The sequence below is a fragment of the Schistocerca nitens genome, chromosome 4, assembly GCF_023898315.1.
Source record: "Schistocerca nitens isolate TAMUIC-IGC-003100 chromosome 4, iqSchNite1.1, whole genome shotgun sequence".
Taxonomy (NCBI): domain Eukaryota; kingdom Metazoa; phylum Arthropoda; class Insecta; order Orthoptera; family Acrididae; genus Schistocerca; species Schistocerca nitens.
The window spans coordinates 793,121,865-793,143,088 of record NC_064617.1 but is presented as its reverse complement, the minus strand read 5'-3'; the positions used below and the strand labels follow the sequence as shown (position 1 = coordinate 793,143,088).

The 21,224-nt window shown below is 43.0% G+C and overlaps 1 protein-coding gene across 1 annotated transcript in view; it reads left to right on the top strand.

The window, feature by feature from the left end:
- The window catches only part of LOC126252575 (UDP-glucosyltransferase 2-like), a 152,323-nt gene that overhangs the window by 118,282 nt on the left and 12,817 nt on the right, over nucleotides 1–21,224 (top strand). Inside the window, exon 4 of the mRNA XM_049953476.1 lies at nucleotides 14,204–14,663. Coding sequence (XP_049809433.1) covers nucleotides 14,204–14,663 — 460 coding nt within the window. The remainder of the gene's footprint in view (nucleotides 1–14,203; nucleotides 14,664–21,224) is intronic.

Here is a 21,224-nt window from a genome sequence, read left to right as displayed (position 1 = left end):
CACCAAGTATTTCGCAGCTGCACTAGCAATTAACGAGATATTATTTTCAGTGCTATGTTAATGTGTTTTTCTATTTTGCTCTTCAAATTGTACTTTTCTGTGTTATCGTGTGAAATATTGCGACAATAATGGCGTGTGAAAAACATAATACTCGGCTCCAAAGTAAACTGAGAAATGGCAGTGAAGACGAAAGCAGTGTGTTAGCACCACCGAGTAATAAATTAACTAATGTTAAAAGTAGTAATTTGGTAATTGTGCATAGGGAAATGGAGCGGGCTGCAAATAATGGTGTATACAGTGAAACAATTAGTGAACAGGGAAGCATTATCGATCGATCGGTCGGCAACAGCTCGCCTCACGAATCCGAAATGACAGGACACAATCTTGCAAATACTGTAGATTCAGGTTTTGCATCCTCGCCGTTTTCTCAAATAAGTGAAGACACATTTTCTGCTTTTCAAAATGCGAATATTGCCGGTTCAAATGCATTGCCGAATAGCACTGAGGAACATGTTTCAGACACCAGTGCATTGTTACTACAGTTAATGCAACAAATGGGACAAAGGCTACAAAAGTTAGACACAACGCTTGAACAAAGTCAGAAACAAATGGGAAAAATCTTCAAACGTTAGACACAATGGAACAAAATCTTCAAAAGTTAGACACAATGGAACAAAATCTTCAAAAGTTAGACACAATGGAACAACACTAGAGACAAACACAGCAACAGTTAGACGCAATGGAGCAAAATAAAAAACAGTCACAGCAACAGCTTCAAAAGTTAGACACCACGCTTGAACAAACAATGTTTCGTGGCCTCTTTTCGTGGAAAGCAGTAATCGGGATAACGCATGTTAACTTACTAATTTAGAAATAGAAAAAGTATCGGTTGTAAGGTAAAACACGATTTGTATGGAAACTGAAATCAGTTATTTATATATGCGTGTCTGTTCTTCCGGATATTTGCGAAAGAACAGACACCACTTTTTAATTCAGCAGTCGTATACACTCTATGGCAAAACAAACGATATACCACGAAGGAATTACCTGAATGGGACGGAAATCAGTAGACGTGATTTATATGTACAGATAACCAAATGATAGTACACTACTGGCCATCAAAATTGCTACACCAAGAAGAAATGCAGATGATAAACGGGTATTCATTGGACAAATATATTATACCAGAACTGACACGTGATTACATTTTCACACAATTTGGGTGAGAAATCAGTACCCAGAACAACCACCTCTGGCCGTAATAACGGCCTCGATACGCCTGAACATTGAGTCAAACAGAGCTTGGATGGCGTGTACAGGTACAGCTGCCCATGCAGTTTCAACACGATACCACAGTTCATCAAGAGTACTGACTGGCGTATTGTGACGAGCCAGTTGCTCGGCCACCATTGATCAGACGTTTTCAGTTGGTGAGAGATCTGGAGAATGTGCTGGCCAGGACAGCAGTCGAACATTTTCTGTATCCAGAAAGGTCCGTACAGGACCTGCAACATGCGGTCGTGTATTATCCTGCTGAAATGCAGGGTTTTGGAGGGATCGAATGAAGGCTAGAGCCACGGGTCGTAACACATCTGAAATGTAACATCCACTGTTCAAAGTGCCGTCAATGCGAACAACAGGTGACCGAGACGTGTAACCAATGGCACCCCATACCATCACGCCGGGAGATACGCCTGTATGGCGATGACGAATACACGCTTCCAATGTGCGTTCACCTCGATGTCGCCAAACACGGATGCGACCATAATGATGCTGTAATCAGAACCTGGATTCATCCGAAAAAATGACGTTTTGCCATTCGTGCACCCAGGTTCGTCGTTGAGTACACCATCGCAGGTGCTCCTGTCTGTGATGCAGCGTAAAGGGTAACCGCAGCCATGGTCTCCGAGCTGATAGTCCATGCTGCAAACGTCGTCCAACTGTTCGTGCAGATGGTTGTTGTCTTGCAAACGTCCCCATATGTTGACTCAGGGATCGAGACCTGGTTGCACGACCCGTTACAGCCATGCGGATAAGATGCCTGTCATCTCGACTGCTAGTGTGATACGAGACCGTTGGGATCCAGCACGGCGTTCCGTATTACCCTCCTGAACTCACCGATTCCATATTCTGCTAACAGTCGTTGGATCTCGACCAACGCGAGCAGCAATGTCGCGATACGATAAACTGCAATCGCGATAGGCTACAATCCGACCTTTACCAAAGTCGGAAACGTGATGGTACGCATTTCTCCTTCTTACACGATGCATCACAACAGCATTTCAGCAGGCAACGCCGGTCAAGTGCTGTTTGTGTATGAGAAATCTGTTGGAAACTTTCCTCAGTCAGCACGTTGTAGGTGTCGCCATCGGCGCCAACCTTGTGTGAATGCTTTGAAAAGCTAATCATTTTCATATCACAGCATCTTCTTCCTGTCGGTTACATTTCTCGTCTGTAGCACGTCATCTTCGTGGTGTAGCAATTTCAATGGCCAGTAGTGTATTTTGAATCATTTATCCAAGAGACAAACTTTCACAAACTGAGCTGGTCAATAACGCGTCGGTCCACCTACGGCCATTATTCAAGCAGTTATTTGGCTTGTCATTGATTTACTGGGTCGTGCTAAATTCTGTCTGACTGGCGCGTTAGATCGCCAAAATCTCAAGCTGGTTGGAGGTTCCCTACCATAATGCTCCAAACTAGTGGTAGATCTTGAGTGTTTGCTGGCTCGACAAGCTTGAAACAAGCAGTGGAAACTTTCGCCAAGTGCGGACGGGCAGTGTCTTGTTAAAATGTAAAACCGGGATGGCTTACCGTGAAGGTCAGGAAAACGGGGCTTGGAAATTCGTCGAGGTAGGACTGTAGCCTAAGGGTGCCACGGATGTCAACCAAAGCGATTCTGCTATGGAAAAAAGAAAAGGCACCTTACACCATCACGCCTTGTTGGGCCGTATGGTGGGTGACAGTCTGAGGCGTCTCGACACACGCTCCGGACAGCAGTGGGATACCCAACTGACTGTCAACCGCGATGTGGACCGACAACGAAAAGCGATGCTCGGTGTGGCATTTGTTTTCATTGAAGAACCCCTTAGATGTCATCTGCGACACCCCTACAGCACACCGGAAAGTCAAGGATATTCTACGCCCCGTTTTGTTGCCTTTCTTTGCAAGCTACCCTCGTACTACATTTCAGCAATATTGTGCCCACCTGCACTCGTCGAGAGTTTCTACGGCTTATCTTCGCGCTTGCCAATCTTCGCCAGCAGGGTCACCGCTGAGAACGTTTGGAGAATTATTGACAGGGCCCTCCAATCATCTCGGGATTTTTACGATCCAACCCGACAAACGGACAAAATTTAGCACGATATCCGTCTGGAGAACATCCAACAACTCTGTTAATCAATGGCAATCAGATAGGAATCAGAGGTGGACCAACGCGTTATTGACTTGCTCAGTTTGTTAAGGTCTTTCTCTTGAATAAATTATCCAATTTATCTGAAATTGTAATCGCTTATTTGTCTTAAGACCCCAGCCCGAATCGGACACTGAAAAAAATCCAGAGGCGACTAGTGGAACGTTGTGCCGCATCGGTACACAAAGTCTCATTTTCCGCTTTAAGCGAGCAGTCGCCTTAACCGCCTCAGCTGTCGGGGCACGCTTTCTGCCCGTTATCATCACTGCTCGCAGTTTCACCTGATCCCCGCAAGAGTTCAGACCTAGTGTGCGTCTGCACTGAAGGTACCTTTATTCGCCGTCAAGGCGCATGTACTGTATACATTTTATATTCTGTATGATGCTGGAAAGTGTGCTCGGATAGGTAAAGCGGTTAAGGTGACAGCTTGCATAAAGTGGGAAATCCAGCTTCAAGTTTCGGTTTGTCACAAATTTTCATTTGTCGCCATTGGATTTATTTCAGCACCCGATTGGGACTGAGGTCTGAATTTCTCTTACATCATGTATATATAAGGCGCTTAAACAAGATATGGTGCCTGCTCTTTCGGACATGTCAGAAAGAACAGATGCCACACTTGTAAATAATATATACGCGCCTTGACGGTGAATAATGAAGCCTTCCGTGCCGATTCGCACTACGCCCGAACTCCTATGGGTATCAGGTGAAGATTCGAGCTACGAGGATAATGGACACTGGACACTACCTGCATAATGTGCGACTAGTTGAGGACTCGGGTTGGATGAAAGCGTGAGGAGATAGCAAAAGCAGTAAAGGCGACCACTCGCGTCAAGCGGGAAATCCTGATTGGAGTCCCGGTCCAGCACAAATTTTCACCTTCCACCATTGGATTTATTTTAATGCCCAATTGAAGTTGGGGTGTGACTTTCTCTTACATCATGAAACCGATCAGTCTGTAACGTATTTCAACATTTATTTGCCCATCTGTAAGCTATCGAACCACTGCAAATTCATCGTCATACGGTAGATATCTAAAGACACTTTATACGTTTTACCAAATACAATTAATTTCTAATGTCGTATCGACCTCTGTGTGTTTGGCTAGAGTGCAGTGATCAACGGCCAGATTGAAATAAATAAACTATTTTCCTTGCATTAGTTTTTAGGTGGTGTCAGCGAGAAAACGTTTTTATAGGTTTGAAATTATGTGTTAAGTTCGCTGGAAGTCATAAATACTCTCATTCTCAAATGTTAGATGAATATTGTATGCGCAATTTGCGCGGCATTAGTCACACAGTTTCTAAATCTACTACATTCAAACAAACTGCATCTTTGATACTACGAAAATACACGTTAATTTTTTAGTCACGCAACTTTGGAAAGAAGGCATTTGTAATGTAACTGACAATCAGAACATAAATTTGAGTTATTTGAGGTGATTTGCACCCGACTGTTAGGCATTTCAGTCGTTAATACCTTCTCTGGTCAGTAAACTGCCGCTTACATAAACTATCAGTTTAATAAGCCTAGGCTGCAAAATACTAACACGAATTCTTTACAGACGAATGGAAAAACTGGTAGAAGCCGACCTCGGGGAAGATCAATTTGGATTCCGTAGAAATGTTGGAACACGTGAAGCAATACTGACCCTACGACTTATCTTAGAAAATAGATTAAGAAAAGGCAAACCTACTTTTCTAGAATTTGTAGACTTACAGAAAGCTTTTGAAAATGTTGACTGGAATACTCTCTTTCAAATTCTGAAGGTGGCAGTGGTAAAATACGGGGAGTGAAAGGCTATTTACATTTTGTACAGAAACCAGATGCCAGTTACAAGAGTCGAGGGGTATGAAAGGGAAGGGAGTGAGACGGGGTTGTACCCTACCCCCGATGTTATTCAATCTGTATATTGAGCAAGCAGTAAAGGAAACAAAAGAAAAATCCTGAGTAGGTATTAAAATCCATGGAAAAGAAATAAAAACTTTGAGGTTCACCGATGACATTGTAATTCTGTCAGAGACAACAAAGGCCTTGGAAGAGCAATTGAACGGAATGGACAGTGTCTTGAAAGGAGGATATAAGATGAACATCAACAAAAGCAAAACCAGGATAATGGAATGTAGTCGAATTAAGTAGGGTGATGCTGAGGGGATTAGATTAGGAAATGAGACGCTTAAAGTAGTAAATGAGTTTTGCTATTTGGGGAGCAAAATAACTGATGATGGTCGAAGTAGAGAGGATATAAAATGTTGACTGGCAATGGCAAGGAAAGCGTTTCTGAAGAAGAGAAATTTGTTAACATCGAGTATAGATTTAAGTGTCAGGGAGTCGTTTCTGAAGTATTTGTGTGGAGTGTAGCCCTGTATGGAAGTGAAACGTGGACGATAAATCGTTTGGGCAAGAAGAGAATAGAAGCTTTCGAAATGTGGTGCTACAGAAGAATGCTGAAGATTAGATGGGTAGATCACATAACTGATGAGGAGGTACTGAACAGAATTGGGGAGGAGTTTGTGGCACAACTTGACTAGATGAAGGGATCGGTAGGTAGGACATGTTCTGGGGCATCAAGGGATCATCAATTTAGTATTGGAGGGCAGTGTGGAGGGTAAAAATCGTAGAGGGAGGCCAAGAGATGAATACACTAAGCAGATTCAGAAGGATGTAGGTTGCAGTAGGTACTGGGAGATGAAGAAGCTTGCACAGCACAGAGTAGCATGGTGAGCTGCATCAGACCAGTCTCTGGACTGAAGATCGTAACAACAACATAAACTATGTGAAGTTATGTGTTGGAAGAATCGACAATCATGACTTCGATCAAGTTCAAACGATGACCAATGAAAATACGATTTCATTGCCACGTTAGAGTTACCACTGTTCGATACAGCGCGACTATTGGATAAGCGTTGGATGACATACGTCTACAGGTGATACTTTCGATTAACCACAGGTAATAAAGATTGAGACAAGTTAGAGTACAGTGGGTTCACATCGACAACATGGAAACAAAAAATAGGTTGAAAACATTGCATTAATTAGCTGCACTACTGAAATACCATGTGAGAGACCCTACGATACATTCTAATCAAAAATGGTTATCTATAATTCCTATTCATTCGTAACTGTTGTTTAACGATTTCATAATTTGTATCAGAAACCCTGTTCGAAGAGACCTGCAGTTAACTGTCGGTGCAAAGTACTTCGACTCCTTTGACCGACTCATTCTCCGTTTGCTATCCACCAACGTATCCGGACCCTCGTACAACTCCCTTCTAAAATTATGTCCAAAGCTTAACAGTATTCATTTCTAGTATTTTTCTACACAAACTACGAATATACAAACAAGAAAATAAACGTAGTAGGACACAGGACATTAATACAATCCAAACGTTTAGAAACAGCAGTTAAACGTTTACTAAAGATCTATATGTTATTCGTCGTGACATTTTATGTCAAGTGACTACTCATCAGTCGCATTACTTTTTACGATCTCACAACATCTAAAAAAGCGCTTCATATTTAGGCCCCTACTTACCACAATGTTGACAATGCAGTTTAAGGCCCCTACTAACCACAACGTTGGCAATGAAATTTGTCACAGTGCAAATGTACACTGACGGGAAAAATTCGCAACACCAAAAAGTCCTTAATGGACAGCAATAAAATTTCAGAAACACATTTCTCTAGACAATACATTTAAGCGATTGACATTGCAAGCTCACAGGTTAATGCAAGCACGAGATTAGCCATTGCAAATGTGCAAAACTAGTACATTAATAACCGGTGTAACCGCTAGAATGTTGATTCCAAACATGCAGACGTGCATTCATTTGTTGTACAGGTGTTGGATGTCAGTTTGTGTATGACGCTGGAGTAGTCGTCCGATGATCTCCCCATATGTGCTCGACTGGATACAGATATGGTGATCGAGCAGGCCAAGGCAACATACCAACACTCCGTAGAGATGTTGAGTTACAACAGGTGTATGTGGGAGAGCGTTACACCGTTAGAAAACATTCCCAGGCAGACTGTTCAGGAATGGCGCTACAACATGTCGAATCACCAGATTAAGTGCAAATTTGTAGTCAGGGCGCTCGGGGAAACCACGAGTGTCCTTCTGCTCTCATTAATAAACGGTCACAACGCCCATATAGTACTAGGGACAGAAAGTTGGCTGAAACCAGATGCAAACAGTAATGAAATCCTAAACTCAGATTGGAATGTATACCGCAGAGACAGGCTGGACAGTGAAGGGGGAGGCGTGTTTATAGCGATAAGAAGTGCAATAGTATCGAAGGAAATTGACGGAGATCCGAAATGTGAAATGATTTGGGTGAAGGTCACGGTTAAAGCAGGCTCAGACATGGTAATTGGATGTCTCTATAGGTCCCCTGGCTCAGCAGCTGTTGTGGCTGAGCACCTGAAGGATAATTTGGGAAATATTTCGAGTAGATTTCCCCACCATGTTATAGTTCTGGGTAGAGATTTTAATTTGCCGGATATAGACTGGGAGACTCAAACGTTCATAACGGGTGGCAGGGACAAAGAATCCAGTGAAATTTTTTTAAGTGCTTTATCTGAAAACTACCTTGAGCAGTTAAACAGAGAACCGACTCGTGGCGATAACATATTAGACCTTCTGGTGACAAACAGACCCGAACTATTTGAAACAGTTAACGCAGAACAGGGAATCAGCGATCATAAAGCGGTTACGGGATCGATGATTTCAGCCGTAAATATAAATATTAAAAAAGGTACGAAGATTTTTCTGTTTAGCAGTGACAAAAAGCAGATTACAGAGTACCTGACGGATCAACACAAAAGTTTTGTCTCAAGTATAGATAGTGTTGAGGATCAGTGGACAAAGTTCAAAACCATCGTACAATATGCGTTAGATGAGTATGTGCCAAGCAAGATCGTAAGAGATGGAAAAGAGCCACCGTGGTACAACAACAGAGTTAGAAAACTGCTGCGGAACGAAAGGGAACTTCACAGCAAACATAAACGTAGCCTAAGCCTTGCAGACAAACAAAAATTACGCGAAGCGAAATGTAGTGTGAGGAGGGCTATGCGAGAGGCGTTCAATGAATTCGAAAGTAAGGTTCTATGTACTGACTTGGCAGAAAATCCTAAGAAATTTTGGTCTTATGTCAAAGCGGTAGGTGGATCAAAACAAAATGTCCAGACACTCTGTGACCAAAATGGTACTGAAACAGAGGATGACAGACTAAAGGCCGAAATACTAAATGTCTTTTTCCAAAGCTGTTTCACAGAGGAAGAGTGCACTGTAGGTCCTTCTCTAGATTGTCTCACAGATGACAAAATGGCAGATATCGAAATAGACGACAGAGGGATAGAGAAACAATTAAAATCGCTCAAAAGAGGAAAGGCCGCTGGACCTGATGGGATACCAGTTCGATTTTACACAGAGTACGCGAAGGAACTTGTCCCCCTTCTTGCAGCGGTGTACCGTAGATCTGTAGAAGAGCGTAGCGTTCCAAAGGATTGGAAAAGGGCACAGGTCATCCCCCTTTTCAAGAGGGGACGTCGAACAGATGTGCAGAACTAAAGACATATATCTCTAACGTCGATCAGTTGCAGAATTTTGGAACACGTATTATGTTCGAGTATAATGACTTTTCTGGAGACTAGAAATCTACTCTGTAGGAATGAGCATGGGTTTCGAAAAAGACGGTCGTGCGAAACCCAGCTCGCGCTATTCGTCCACGAGACTCAGAGGGCCATTGACACGGGTTCACAGGTAGATGCTGTGTTTCTTGACTTGCGCAAGGCGTTCGATACAGTTCCCCACAGTCGTTTAATGAACAAAGTAAGAGAATATGGACTATCAGACCAATTGTGTGATTGGATTGAAGAGTTCCTAGATAACAGAACGCAGCATGTCATTCTCAATGGAGAGAAGTAAGAGTGATTTCAGGTGTGCCGCAGGGTAGTGTCATAGGACCGTTGCTATTCACAATATACATAAATGACCTTGTGGATGACATCGGAAGTTTACTGAGGCTTTTTGCAGATGATTCTGTGGTGTATCGAGTGGTTGTAACAATGGAAAATTGTACTGAAATGCAGGAGGATCTGCAGCGAATCGACACATGGTGCAGGGAATGGCAATTGAATCTCAATGTAGACAAGTATAATGTGCTGCGAATACATAAAAAGATAGATCCCTTATCATTTAGCTACAAAATAGCAGGTCAGCAACTGGAAGCAGTTATTTCCATAAATTATCTGGGAGTACGCATTAGGAGTGATTTAAAATGGAATGATCGTATAAAGTTGATCGTCGGTAAAGCAGATGCCAGACTGAGACTCATTGGAAGAATCCTAAGGAAATGCAATCCGAAAACAAAGGAAGTAGGTTACAGTACGCTTGTTCGCTCACTGCTTGAATACTGCTCAGTAGTGTGGGATCCGTACCAGATAGGGTTGATAGAAGAGATAGAGAAGATCCAACGGAGAGCAGCGCGCTTCGTTACAGGATCATTTAGTAATCGCGAAAGCGTTACGGAGATGATAGATAAACTCCAGTGGAAGACTCTGTGGGAGAGACGCTCAGTAGCTCGGTACGGGCTTTTGTTAAAGTTTCGAGAACATACCTTCAGCGAAGAGTCAAGCAGTATATTGCTCCCTCCTACGTATATCTCGCGAAGAGACCATGAGGATAAAATCAGAGAGATTAGAGCCCACACAGAAGCATACCGACAATCCTTCTATCCACGAACGATACGAGACTGGAATAGAAGGGGGAACCGATAGAGGTACTCAGGGTACCCTCCGCCACACACCGTCAGGTGGCTTGCGGAGTATGGATGTAGATGTAGATGTAGATGCTGTTATACGAAATCGCATGCGAGGCTATATCTCCAAGTGAGGTCCAGTGTGTCTAGCACGCAGACAGGTTGCTTTCTAACCAAAACACGGTCATCACTGGCACCGAGGCAGAACCAGCTTTCATCAGAAAACGCACGAGACCTCCACTCTGTACTCCAATGAGTTCTCGCTTGACATCACTGAAGCTGGTGGCTGTTTGGGGTCGGTGAAACGCATGCTACAGGGCGCCTGGACCGGAGCTGTCCATGGAGTAACCGATTAGTAACAGTTCTTTGTGTCACTGTGGTACCAAATTCTGCTGAAACTGCTGTTGCAGATGCAACACGACCACGATGGTCTTCCCTCTCGGCTGTGAAACGTGGCGTTAGGAGCCTAGTCTTCATGCGACCGTACGTTATACATCTACATCTACATGGTTACTCTGCAATCCACACTTAAGTGCCTGGCATAGGGTTCATAGTACCATTTTCGTACTACTTCTCTAACATCGCACTCTCGAATAGCGCGTGGGAAAAAGGAACACCTAAATCTTTCCGTTCGAGCTTTGATTTCTCTTATTTTATTGTTATGGTCATTTCTCCCTACGTAGGTGGGTGTCAACAAAATATTTTCGCATTCGGAAGAGAAAGTTGGTGATTGAAATTTCGTAAATAGATCTCGCCGCAAAGAAAACGACCTTTGTTTCAGTGATTGCCACCCCAACTCGCGTATCATATCAGTGACACTCACACTCCTATTGTGCGATAACACGAAACGAGCTGCCCTTCTTTGCACTTTTTCGATGTCCTCCGTCAAACCTACCTGTTAAGAATCCCATACCGCGCAGGTATATTCCAGCAGAGGACGGACAAGTGTAATGTAGGCTGTCTCTTCAGTGGGTTTGTCACATCTTCTAAGTGTTCTGCCAACAAAGCGCAGTCTTTGTTTCGCCTTCCCCACAATATTATCTATAGCTCTTTTCCATTTTAAGTTGCTCGTAATTGTAATTCCTAGGAGTTTAGTCGAATTGATACCCCTTAGATTTGTGCAATTTGTCGTATACCCAAAATTTGTCGGATTTCTTTTAGTACCCATGTGGATGACGTCGCACGTTTCTCTGTTTAATGCCAATTGCCACTTTTAGCACCATACAAAAATTCTCTATAGATCATTTTGTAATTGCAATTGATCGTCTGATGATTTTACTAGACGGCAAATTACAGCATCATCTGCAAACAATCTAATGGGGATGCTCAGATTACCACTTACATCATTTATGTAAATCAGGAGCAGCAGAGGGCCTAAGACTACCTTGTGAAACGCCAGATATCACTTCTCTTCTACTCGATGCTTTACCGTCCATCACTACGATCTGTGATCTCTCTGAGAGGAAATCACGAATCCAGTAACACAACTGAGTCGATACTCCCTATGCACGCAATTTGATTAATAGTCGCTTGTGAGGAACGGTATCAAAAGCCTTCTGAAATGTAGGAATATGGAATCGATTTGAGATCTCTTGTCGACAGCATTCATTACTTCATGGGATTAAAGAGCTAGCTGCGTTGCACAAGAACGATATTTTCTGAATCCGTGTTGGTTATGTATCAATAAGTCATTTTCTCCAAAAATGGTTCAAATGGGTCTGAGCACTATGGGAATTAACATCCGAGGTCATCAGTCCCCATAACTTAGAACTACTTAAACCTAACTAACCTAAGGACATCACACACACCCATGCCCGAGGCAGGATTCGAACCTGCGACCGTAGCGTTCTCGCGGTTCCAGACTGTAGCGCCTATAACCGCTCGGCCACTTCGGCCGGCTCATTTTCTTCAAAGTGATTCATAATGTTCAAGTATAGTGTATACTTCAAAATCCTACTGCAAATCGAAGTCAGTGATATGGGTCTGTAATTCAATGGGTTACTCCTACTTCCTTTCTTGAATATTGGTGCGACCTGTGCTGCTTTCCAGTCTTTAGGAACAGACCTTTCGTCAAGTAAGCGGTTGTATATAATTGCTAAGAAAAGCGCTGTTGTGTCTGCATACTCTGAAAGGAGCATGATTGGTATACCATCTGGACCGGAAGACTTGCTTTTCCAGAGTGAGTTGAGTTGTTTCGCAACACCTAAGATATCTACTTTTATGTCACTCATGCTAACAGCTGTTCTGGTTTGAATTCTGGAATATTTACTTCGTCTTCTTTCGTGAAGGAATTACGGAAAGCTGTATTTAGTAATTCCGCTTTAGTGACACCATCATCGGCAACATTTCCATCGCTATCGCGCAGTGACGGTATTGACTGTTTTTTGCCACTAGTGTACTTTACATACGACCAGAATCTCTTTGGATTTTCTCGTAACCACCCCTGCTAGAAATCGGGTACGCTCTACCATTCCCTCTCATTCTTTTTACACTTGCGAATGGGGGGAGGGAAGAGGGACTAAAGGTATACTTTCTCCTCCTCCCCACCCTCCCCCCCTCTTCAAGACTACTAACTTCTGTTACTCCTCTGTCGTTCCGCCAGACTTATGTGGGAGGAAGTAATATTTTATCCGATCCTCCTAAGAACAAATGTTCTCTGAAATATCACTGTAAACCGATATATTGGTATAACGAGTGTTTTGCGGGCACTTCTTTAGTGGTCGAATGATGTGTCATTATTAAGCTTCTTCCAATTAACCTCGTACTTTCGCTTGTATTTCTTTCACTTAGGTCACACCTGATGGCTTCTCCTACATATTCTACGGCCCATATTGTTTTCAGATATTTTCCGCCAGTAGCGTGCGGTGCGGTGTAATTTCTTGCCGGCTCAACTGCCAGGCTCTGCACCAATCACCGATCCTCAGCAAGTCTACCTGCATTTCGCCACGATCTTCTGGCGTCCCATTCTTCCTACACATAAGAACAGCCTTATGCGGACTGATACGTTATCCACTAGATCGTTTCTATATTACCAGTAACAATCATATAACAATCTATAACAATCCTCTGTAATACTCCAGAACTCATTTTTACAGGTATTCCTTTCGTCCCGTTAAGAACAGCGTATCCAGTTCTTTTAGCTAATTATAGAAATCAGCTTTAAAAAGAAAGACTTCTATAACTAGCAATCAAACAGTTACCATTCGAATGCCTACCGTCCAGAATCGGTATGCCAGTCAGGTAGAATCGCTGTGAGCATTGAGAGAATCATGCCATCGACGAAGCAGTTGAAGATACCCGTTTGATAAAACACTGTGTCCTGCTGCGTGAAGGAGTCAGTAACTGTCTTCTGCACATCGTCGTCCAACAGGAATCTCTTCAAGGCGTCTTTCATTGGAGCGGAGGCGTAGTAACCGCATGGGGAGACATCAGGACTATACGGTGGGTGCTGGAGTGCCTCTCCCACCTGTCCGTAATGGATGATTCTGGCCTGTCAGATCGACCGGCGTCTTCTGTCGAAGCGCGATCAGTACGGAACTTGGTGCACAATTCTTCAACTGTGGTTTCCGACTGGCATGCTGCCCAATACACATTCCTCCCTCTCCGATTGATGTCTAGTCGTTCTTGCCCTTCGGCAGCCAAGAAAAGACTAACAGCACCTTTGTCGTGTTTGGACGTTTTTCGTAATAACGTCGCTGTAGTTCACACTTCCCATTTACAGCACGAGCATCGGAAAGACGCGACTGCGAATCTAGTACCTTGCTCATATGTCGGTATTTGTACGCTCGCATGGGAGTCGGGCTAGGTTGCATATGCGCTACAGCAAACGAAAACATTTCTGTCGCCCCTTATATATGTTACGATGGCCGACACATCTGTATTTTCTGCCCCTAAATGTTTGGTTATATTGATAATATAAGTAATCGTATTCAGTCACGGGGATGCAAATCACTAAATGTATTTTGTGAGGGTGTTTATCAATCATATTTTCAATTTTAAACAAGACAACGTATCACTAAAATATTTTGTGTTTCAGATCGAAGGACAAATTTGACTTGGTCGTCCTCGAGACGTTATTCTTCTGGTGCTATTTTGGCTTTATCCACGAACTGGGTTCACCACCGGTCGTCGGATTCCTCTCGGTGGGGATGACCCCCACTCTTAACAGCCTGATTGGAAATCCGTACAATCCGTCCTATATACCAGATTCACATTCGGTGCTCACATCTCACATGAGCTTCTGGGACAGAATGCGCAACAGTTACGACGTTCTGAACTTGCTAAGCCACTTCTACAACCATGTGCTTCCTGCACACAGCAGACTGATAGAGAAGCACTACGGCAAACACGTACCTGATCTCGAAGAAATGATAAGCAACATCAGTTTAGTAATAGCTGCAAATCATTTCAGTATAGACTACCCACAGCCATTGCTGCCAAATGTGGTACAGGTCACAGGAATGCACATCGTTCAAGAGAGGAAACCGCTGCCAAAGGTAAGTTCTGTCTCATATTCTACCATAGGGAAACACAGTAATGTTAACTGCTTGTTCTTATCGGAACTGTATGCTTAGAATGAAGAACTGTAGAAAGAAATGTAAACAACGATTAGCGATTTCCGTGTTTATTTATGTGACTTTATCGTCAAGCCTATTGTCTGTTGAACAATGTCGTCGCTTGCAATGAACTGTCCACAGAGAAGTTACTCGTAAGTGACGTGATTATTTTTTATTATTTACACATTTGAGTCTTATTTATACGCACTACTAAATAAACACTGTACTTTACAATCAGTTGTAATTGTGAAAACGCATTATTACGGCCTCAAACGAGAAAATTTCAAATCTCAGCATGCAGCTCTTTACATACCAACACAGCAATGATTAAATGATGTCATATGCCTTTTGTCTAAATGAGTTAGACGGAATATGTAAGACATAAGTGACATGATAACGCTGTCAGTATTTACAACATACTTTTGAAATCTGTGTTATTACAGTCAATGACGAAGAAATACCCCTATAAGGAATGATAAGTGAAGACAGAAAAAAACAGCAAATTAAGTCTTTGTTGAATAAGATATAGCGCTTTCTGTAGCATTAAGGATACAACGTGTCTGTACTCCAAAAATATACTTTTTGTGGAAGGAGGAATGAAAGCATCGCACCAGATACTGACGCCTCACTAACTGTTATTGTAGTTGTGGAACAGTGCCCAATAGATGAACCAGAGAGCCGACACAGCTGTACTATAGCTACAGAATGTGTATACAGCGGATTCTTGTCAGATTCTTGGATGATATCAGTAACCTATTACTTTGGTATGCTTTTGAGAGAAACTCTTTTTTGCAAGTCATCCTTCTCTACCATAGCCAAAGAGGGTACTACTGAAGAGTAACAAAAAACGCTAAAAACACTCGGACTTGCCGGCGTCAAAACTTAAGCTGACCTATTGTAGACACATCGATAGATATCTTCTGTGGAACACTCATCTGGTACAGGGATGTGAGACATTTCAACGTATGCAGAAAGGTCATCCAAGAGTGAAGTAGTGTAAGAGATGACGATGCGCCAGTTTAATTTTAAGCGCTGTTGGGCGTGGGCGGCACTTGGATGGGTGACCATCCAGCCGCCATGCGCTGTTGCCATTTTACGGGCTGCACTGCCTCGTGATGCCAATTGAGGAGCTACTCGACCGAATAATAGCGGCTTCGGTCAAGAATACCATCATAACGACTGGGAGAGCGGTGTGCTGAACCCACGCCCCTCCTATCCGCATCCTCCTCGGAGGATGACTCGGCGGTCGGATGGTCGCGGTAGGCCACTCGTGGCCTGAAGACGGAGTGCTTTTTTTTCACGACCAAGCCCTTAGATGCTGATAAATCTTCCGGGTTTCAGGTCGTGGTCCGTAAAAAAATAGGAACGGAAAAAAAATCTTGGACAGCGACCATACAACCCGAAAATTTACGAGAATCTAATTGAACTGCTTTTCATACTCTGTGAAACTCGTAAATCTTATGATCAGCCATGCAGTTCTGAGAAATGAGAGAAACTTGCATTTTAATAGCCATTGTGAAAGTAACATACTATGAAGCACTCACCATGGTAAGGAGCGAAGCAGACGACCCAGTCTTTATAAACAGTAATCTTCGAAGTGAAACTCAAACTATATAGCACATGGTGAAACATGGAACAGTAATCCAGTTTATACTTAGCAGAACAGCCTGTGATACTACATTTATTGTATTAGGGAATTAAGCTATAAAATAAAATAATAAACATCACGATTTTCTGTGTGTCTCTGAAACGAGAGGGGGGAATTACAGATCATAATTTCCTCTGTAGAGGAGTGATCTCGTGCCAGGTTAATTTTAATGAAACGCCGTTGAAACTGTAATTATTACTGCTAACCAAGGTAGCGGTGACCAATGGAATCATAAGAGTCCTGGAGAGTTTCTCAGTGCTCGCTTGTAAGCCGGACATAGTTCACTGCAGGAACGGCTGTTTAGGGTGGAAATAAAAAATATTGTCTGCCTTGGCAGTCTGGTGTTTTCTTGCTGGAACTGCGTTTTTAAATAGGATCCAGAATGGTCACTCAGCTTCGCTTTTATTGGTGTCCTGGAGCATAGTCGTTGCCCACCACGGTGGACCTTTAGGTAAGCTCCTTGTTAACGAGAGACTGGCTCTAAGTTTTCGTGCACTGATGAGAGTAATGAGAAACTGTAGACAGAGTGTGATGTTTGTTATTTGCGAGACGTAAAGAATCTACGTGATTCATGCGATCGGAAGACAGCCACCTGTCGCCCTGACATGAAATAGCGAGATGCTACGGACTAGAGATTGGTTAATAGGGAATAATTTTCCGCTGTTGTTCCTCATTGCTATTATTTATCTCTCTCTCACTCGTCTCAACCCTACAGCGGCTTTCTTTACAGTAATACGTACGAGGGGCGTACAATAGGTAAAGCAATACTTTTGTCTGAAAGCAGGTTGGTTTTATTCAGGATTCCCACACACCATAGTACTCCCAACTCTTCTGGCTAAACAAACCTGTTGTTGTTGTTGTGGTCTTCAGTCCAGAGACTGATTTGATGTAGCTCTCCATGTTTCTCTATCCTGTGCAAGCTTCATCATCTCCTAGTACCTACTGCAACCTACATCCTTCTGAATCTGTTGAATCTGTTTACTCAAAAAAACCTATTTTTCAATATCTCCGTTCAATGTGACAACCTTACGCCACGTTACTGAGTGGGCCTGTATGCCCGCATCGCATGGTACCACTTTACTGATCAAGTCGGATCCAATGTTTTGATGCATCAAATGCCTACCCATCATCGACGCACTGCTTCCCATGGAATGCATCCTTCATTGGACCAAACAGGTGGCAGTCAGATGGTGTGAGGTCCGGCCTGTAGGGTGTGTGAGGAAGAACAGTGCAATAAACTTGTGTGAACTCCTCTAGGTGGACGAGTGTGTCAGTACCAGTAGAGACGTCCAGCTGAGCATAGAGGTGGTTGATACTGATCCGTCGATCACCTCGAGTGAGAGTGTCCGCACGTTCCTACACAGCAGGAGTCACAGCTGAGTGTGGCCGCCCAGAAAGCGAGAGACTGGACAGAATTATGCGACCTTGTTGCGATGAGTCATACGCCTCGCCCTCCAACCCACTGTGCTTCTCTTCACTGCTAGGTCTCCTTAGAAATTTTGTAAGCGCCTATGAAATCTGCGATGCTCTGGTTTTCTGCCAAAACAAACTCAATGACAATTCTCTCCATTACAGACGCCATTTTGAACGCTACGGAAAGCGATCTGTCGGAACTTCATGAAAGTAAAAAATTTAATTGATACTTGATCACGCGTGAAACCTTTTACTGGATACAAATGCACAATTTCCTTCAGATTTCAGTGTTTAGAATTCGTTTTCATGTTTGTTTGCAAAATTTAAATGCAGAATGCATTTCAGTTAATGAGTCAATTTAGAGCTTTTTCCGATGTTCTGATTGTGGTACGACGCTTCCAGTTCACCTGATTTTCCGTCATAAGCTTCGCCTAATCGATTTATAGTTGCCTGCTTCATTGGCGTCTGGAAGTAGGATCGAGTCAGGTGCTTCCAGGGCTACCTTCGTTGTGCTGTTAAAGGAAGTGGGGGGTGGGGGGCAGGCGAGATGTACAGTCAGAGACTGTTGTGCATCAGAAAGTAATATGAAAAGGGGACGAAAATAAGTACGACTGTCGCAATAGCAGAACCCGCCTGCAAGGTCCCTCTTGGTGAGGTAGGCCTTTGCGCAAAGGCAGAAGTCGGCGCGGCTAAGGTGCATGAGATACGCATCTGGATGGCATCCTCAAGTCCGTTACCCTTATCCACAAATATGTTGCCCGCATTTGCGGATATTAAAATTTCGCAAGCCATTTTAACCCTTTCAGTTCACCGGATTTCAAACGGTATGATCACCTATGGCCTATATTTTCGTCTGTTAATGACATAGCTTGTAGTTTATATTTCATTCACTAAGCAAGTAGAGGCCCATTGTGCCATATCCTCGATACAGTTCCGTAAGCTATAATTCTCTGTCATAATTAATGAAGTTGACTTTGAAAAATTTTCTGCAGAAGATTTCCACAATACAGGGAATCCAGATGCAAGGAGTCACATAGTGCATACTGTATAAAGTAATTCATATAATTTATTCATCGAACTTATCTTAATCCCCGATAATGTTAAATCATGTTCACTTATTACATTTCTCAGAGTAGCAATCGTTGCATTGTGTACTTGTATTTAAGAGGTACACTTATAGATACACTGATTTTATCCTGAACTTAATTCATGACTTATTCGCTACACAAACAAGAGTCCGACCATGAAGCGTACATTCCGAGGGATGGGGTATCTTAAAATAGCCTTCAGCCCTAGAAAATTGCATACGCGATCTCGAAATAGGAATGGCTCAGGTGTAAGGTTGCTTCTGGGTGTTATGGGAACAGAATCTACAGGATGACTTGCACAGGATTTCTGTTTGGTGAGATAAAGGGCAGTTTGCCCTTTTTTCACGTGATATACTGCGAACCATGTATGAAGGACAACAGACATACTCCATATTTTAGGTTTCCGAAATGCATTTGAATCGGTGCCCCAGTGCAGACTCTTTACGAAGGCACTAGCATATGGAATGGGTTTCGAGGCATGTGAGTGGCTCAAAAACGTCTTAAGTAATAGAACACAGTATGTTGTCCTCAACAGCGAGCGTTCATCAGAGACAAGGGTATCGTCAGAAGTGTCCCAGGGAAGTGTTATAGAACCGCTGTTGTCCTCTATATACATAAATGATTTGGCGGACAAGGTGGGCAGAAGTCTGTGGGTATTTGCTGGTGATGCTGTGGTGTACGGTAAGGTGTTGAAGCTGAGTGACTGTAGGGGGAAACAAGATGACAGACAAAATTTCTAGTTGGTATAATGAATGGTAGCTAGCTCTAAATGTAGAAAAATGTAATTTAATGAGGATGAGTAGGAAAAATAACCCTCCTCCCCCATGAACCAGGGACCTTGCAGTTGGTGGGAAGGCTTGCGTGCCTCAGCGATACAGATAGCCGTACCGTAGGTGCAACCACAACGGAGGGGTATCTGTTGAGAGGCCAGACAAACATGTGGGGCCTGAAGAGGGGCAGCAGCCTTTTCAGTAGTTGCAAGGGCAACAGTCTGGATGATTGACTGATCTGGCCTTGTAACACCAACCAAAACGCCCTTGCTGTTCTGGTACTGCGAACAGCTGAAAGCAAGGGAAAACTACAGCCGTAATTTTTTCGGATGGCATGCAGCATTATTGTATGGTTAAATGATGACGGCGTCCTCTTGGGTAAAATATTCCGAAGGTAAAATAGTCCCCCATTCGGATCTCCGGGCGGGGACTACTCAAGAGGACGTCGTTATCAGGAGAAAGAAAACTGGCGTTCTACGGATCGGAGCGTGGAATGTCAGATCCCTTAATCGGGTAGGTAGGTAAGAAAACTTAAAAAAGGAAATGGATAGCTTAAAGTTAGATATAGTGGGAATTAGTGAGGTTCGGTGGCAGGAGGAACAAGACTTCTGGTCAGGTGGATACAGGGTTAGAAATACAAAATCAAATAGTGGTAATGCAGGAATAGGTTTCATAATGAATACAAAAATAGGAGTGCGGATAAGCTACTACAAACAGCATAGTGAACGTATTATAGTGCCCAAGATAGACACGAAGCCCATGCCTACTACAGTAGTAGAAGTTTATATGCCAACTAGCTCTGCAGATGATGAAGAAATTGATGAAATGTATGATGAGATAAAAGAAATTATTCAGATAGTGAAGGGAGGCGAAAATTTAATAGTCATGGGTGACTGGAACTCGATAGTAGGAGAATGAAGATAAGGTAACGTAGTAGGTTAATATGGAATGGAGGTAAGGAATGAATGAGGTAGCCTCCTGGTAGAATTTTGCACAGAGCATAATTTGATCATAGCTAACACTTGGTTCAAGAACCATGAAAGAAGGTTGTATACATGCAAGAGGCCTGGAGATACTGGAAGGCTTCAGATGGATTATATAATGGTAAGACAGAGGTTTAGCAACCTGGTTTTAAATTGTAAGACATTTCCAGGAACAGATGTGGACTCTGACCACAATCTATTGGTTATGGACTGTAGATTAAAACTGAAGAAACTGCAAAAAGGTGTGAATTTAAGGAGATGGTACTTTGATAAACTAACAGAACCAGAGGTTGTAGAGAGTTTCAGGGAGAGCATTAGGGAACGATTGACAGGAATTCGGGAAAGAAATACAGAAGAAGAAGAATGGGTAGCTTTGAGATAGGAAATAGTGAAGGCAGCAGAGGATCAAGTAGGTAAAAAGACGAGGGCTAGTAGAAATCCTTGAGTAACAGAAGATATATTGAATTTAATTAATGAAAGGAGGAAATATAAAAATGCAGTAAATGAAGCAGGCAAAAAGGAATACAAAAGCCCAAAAATAGGATCGACAGGAAGTGCAAAATGGCTAAGCAGGGATGGCTATAGGACAAATGTGAGGA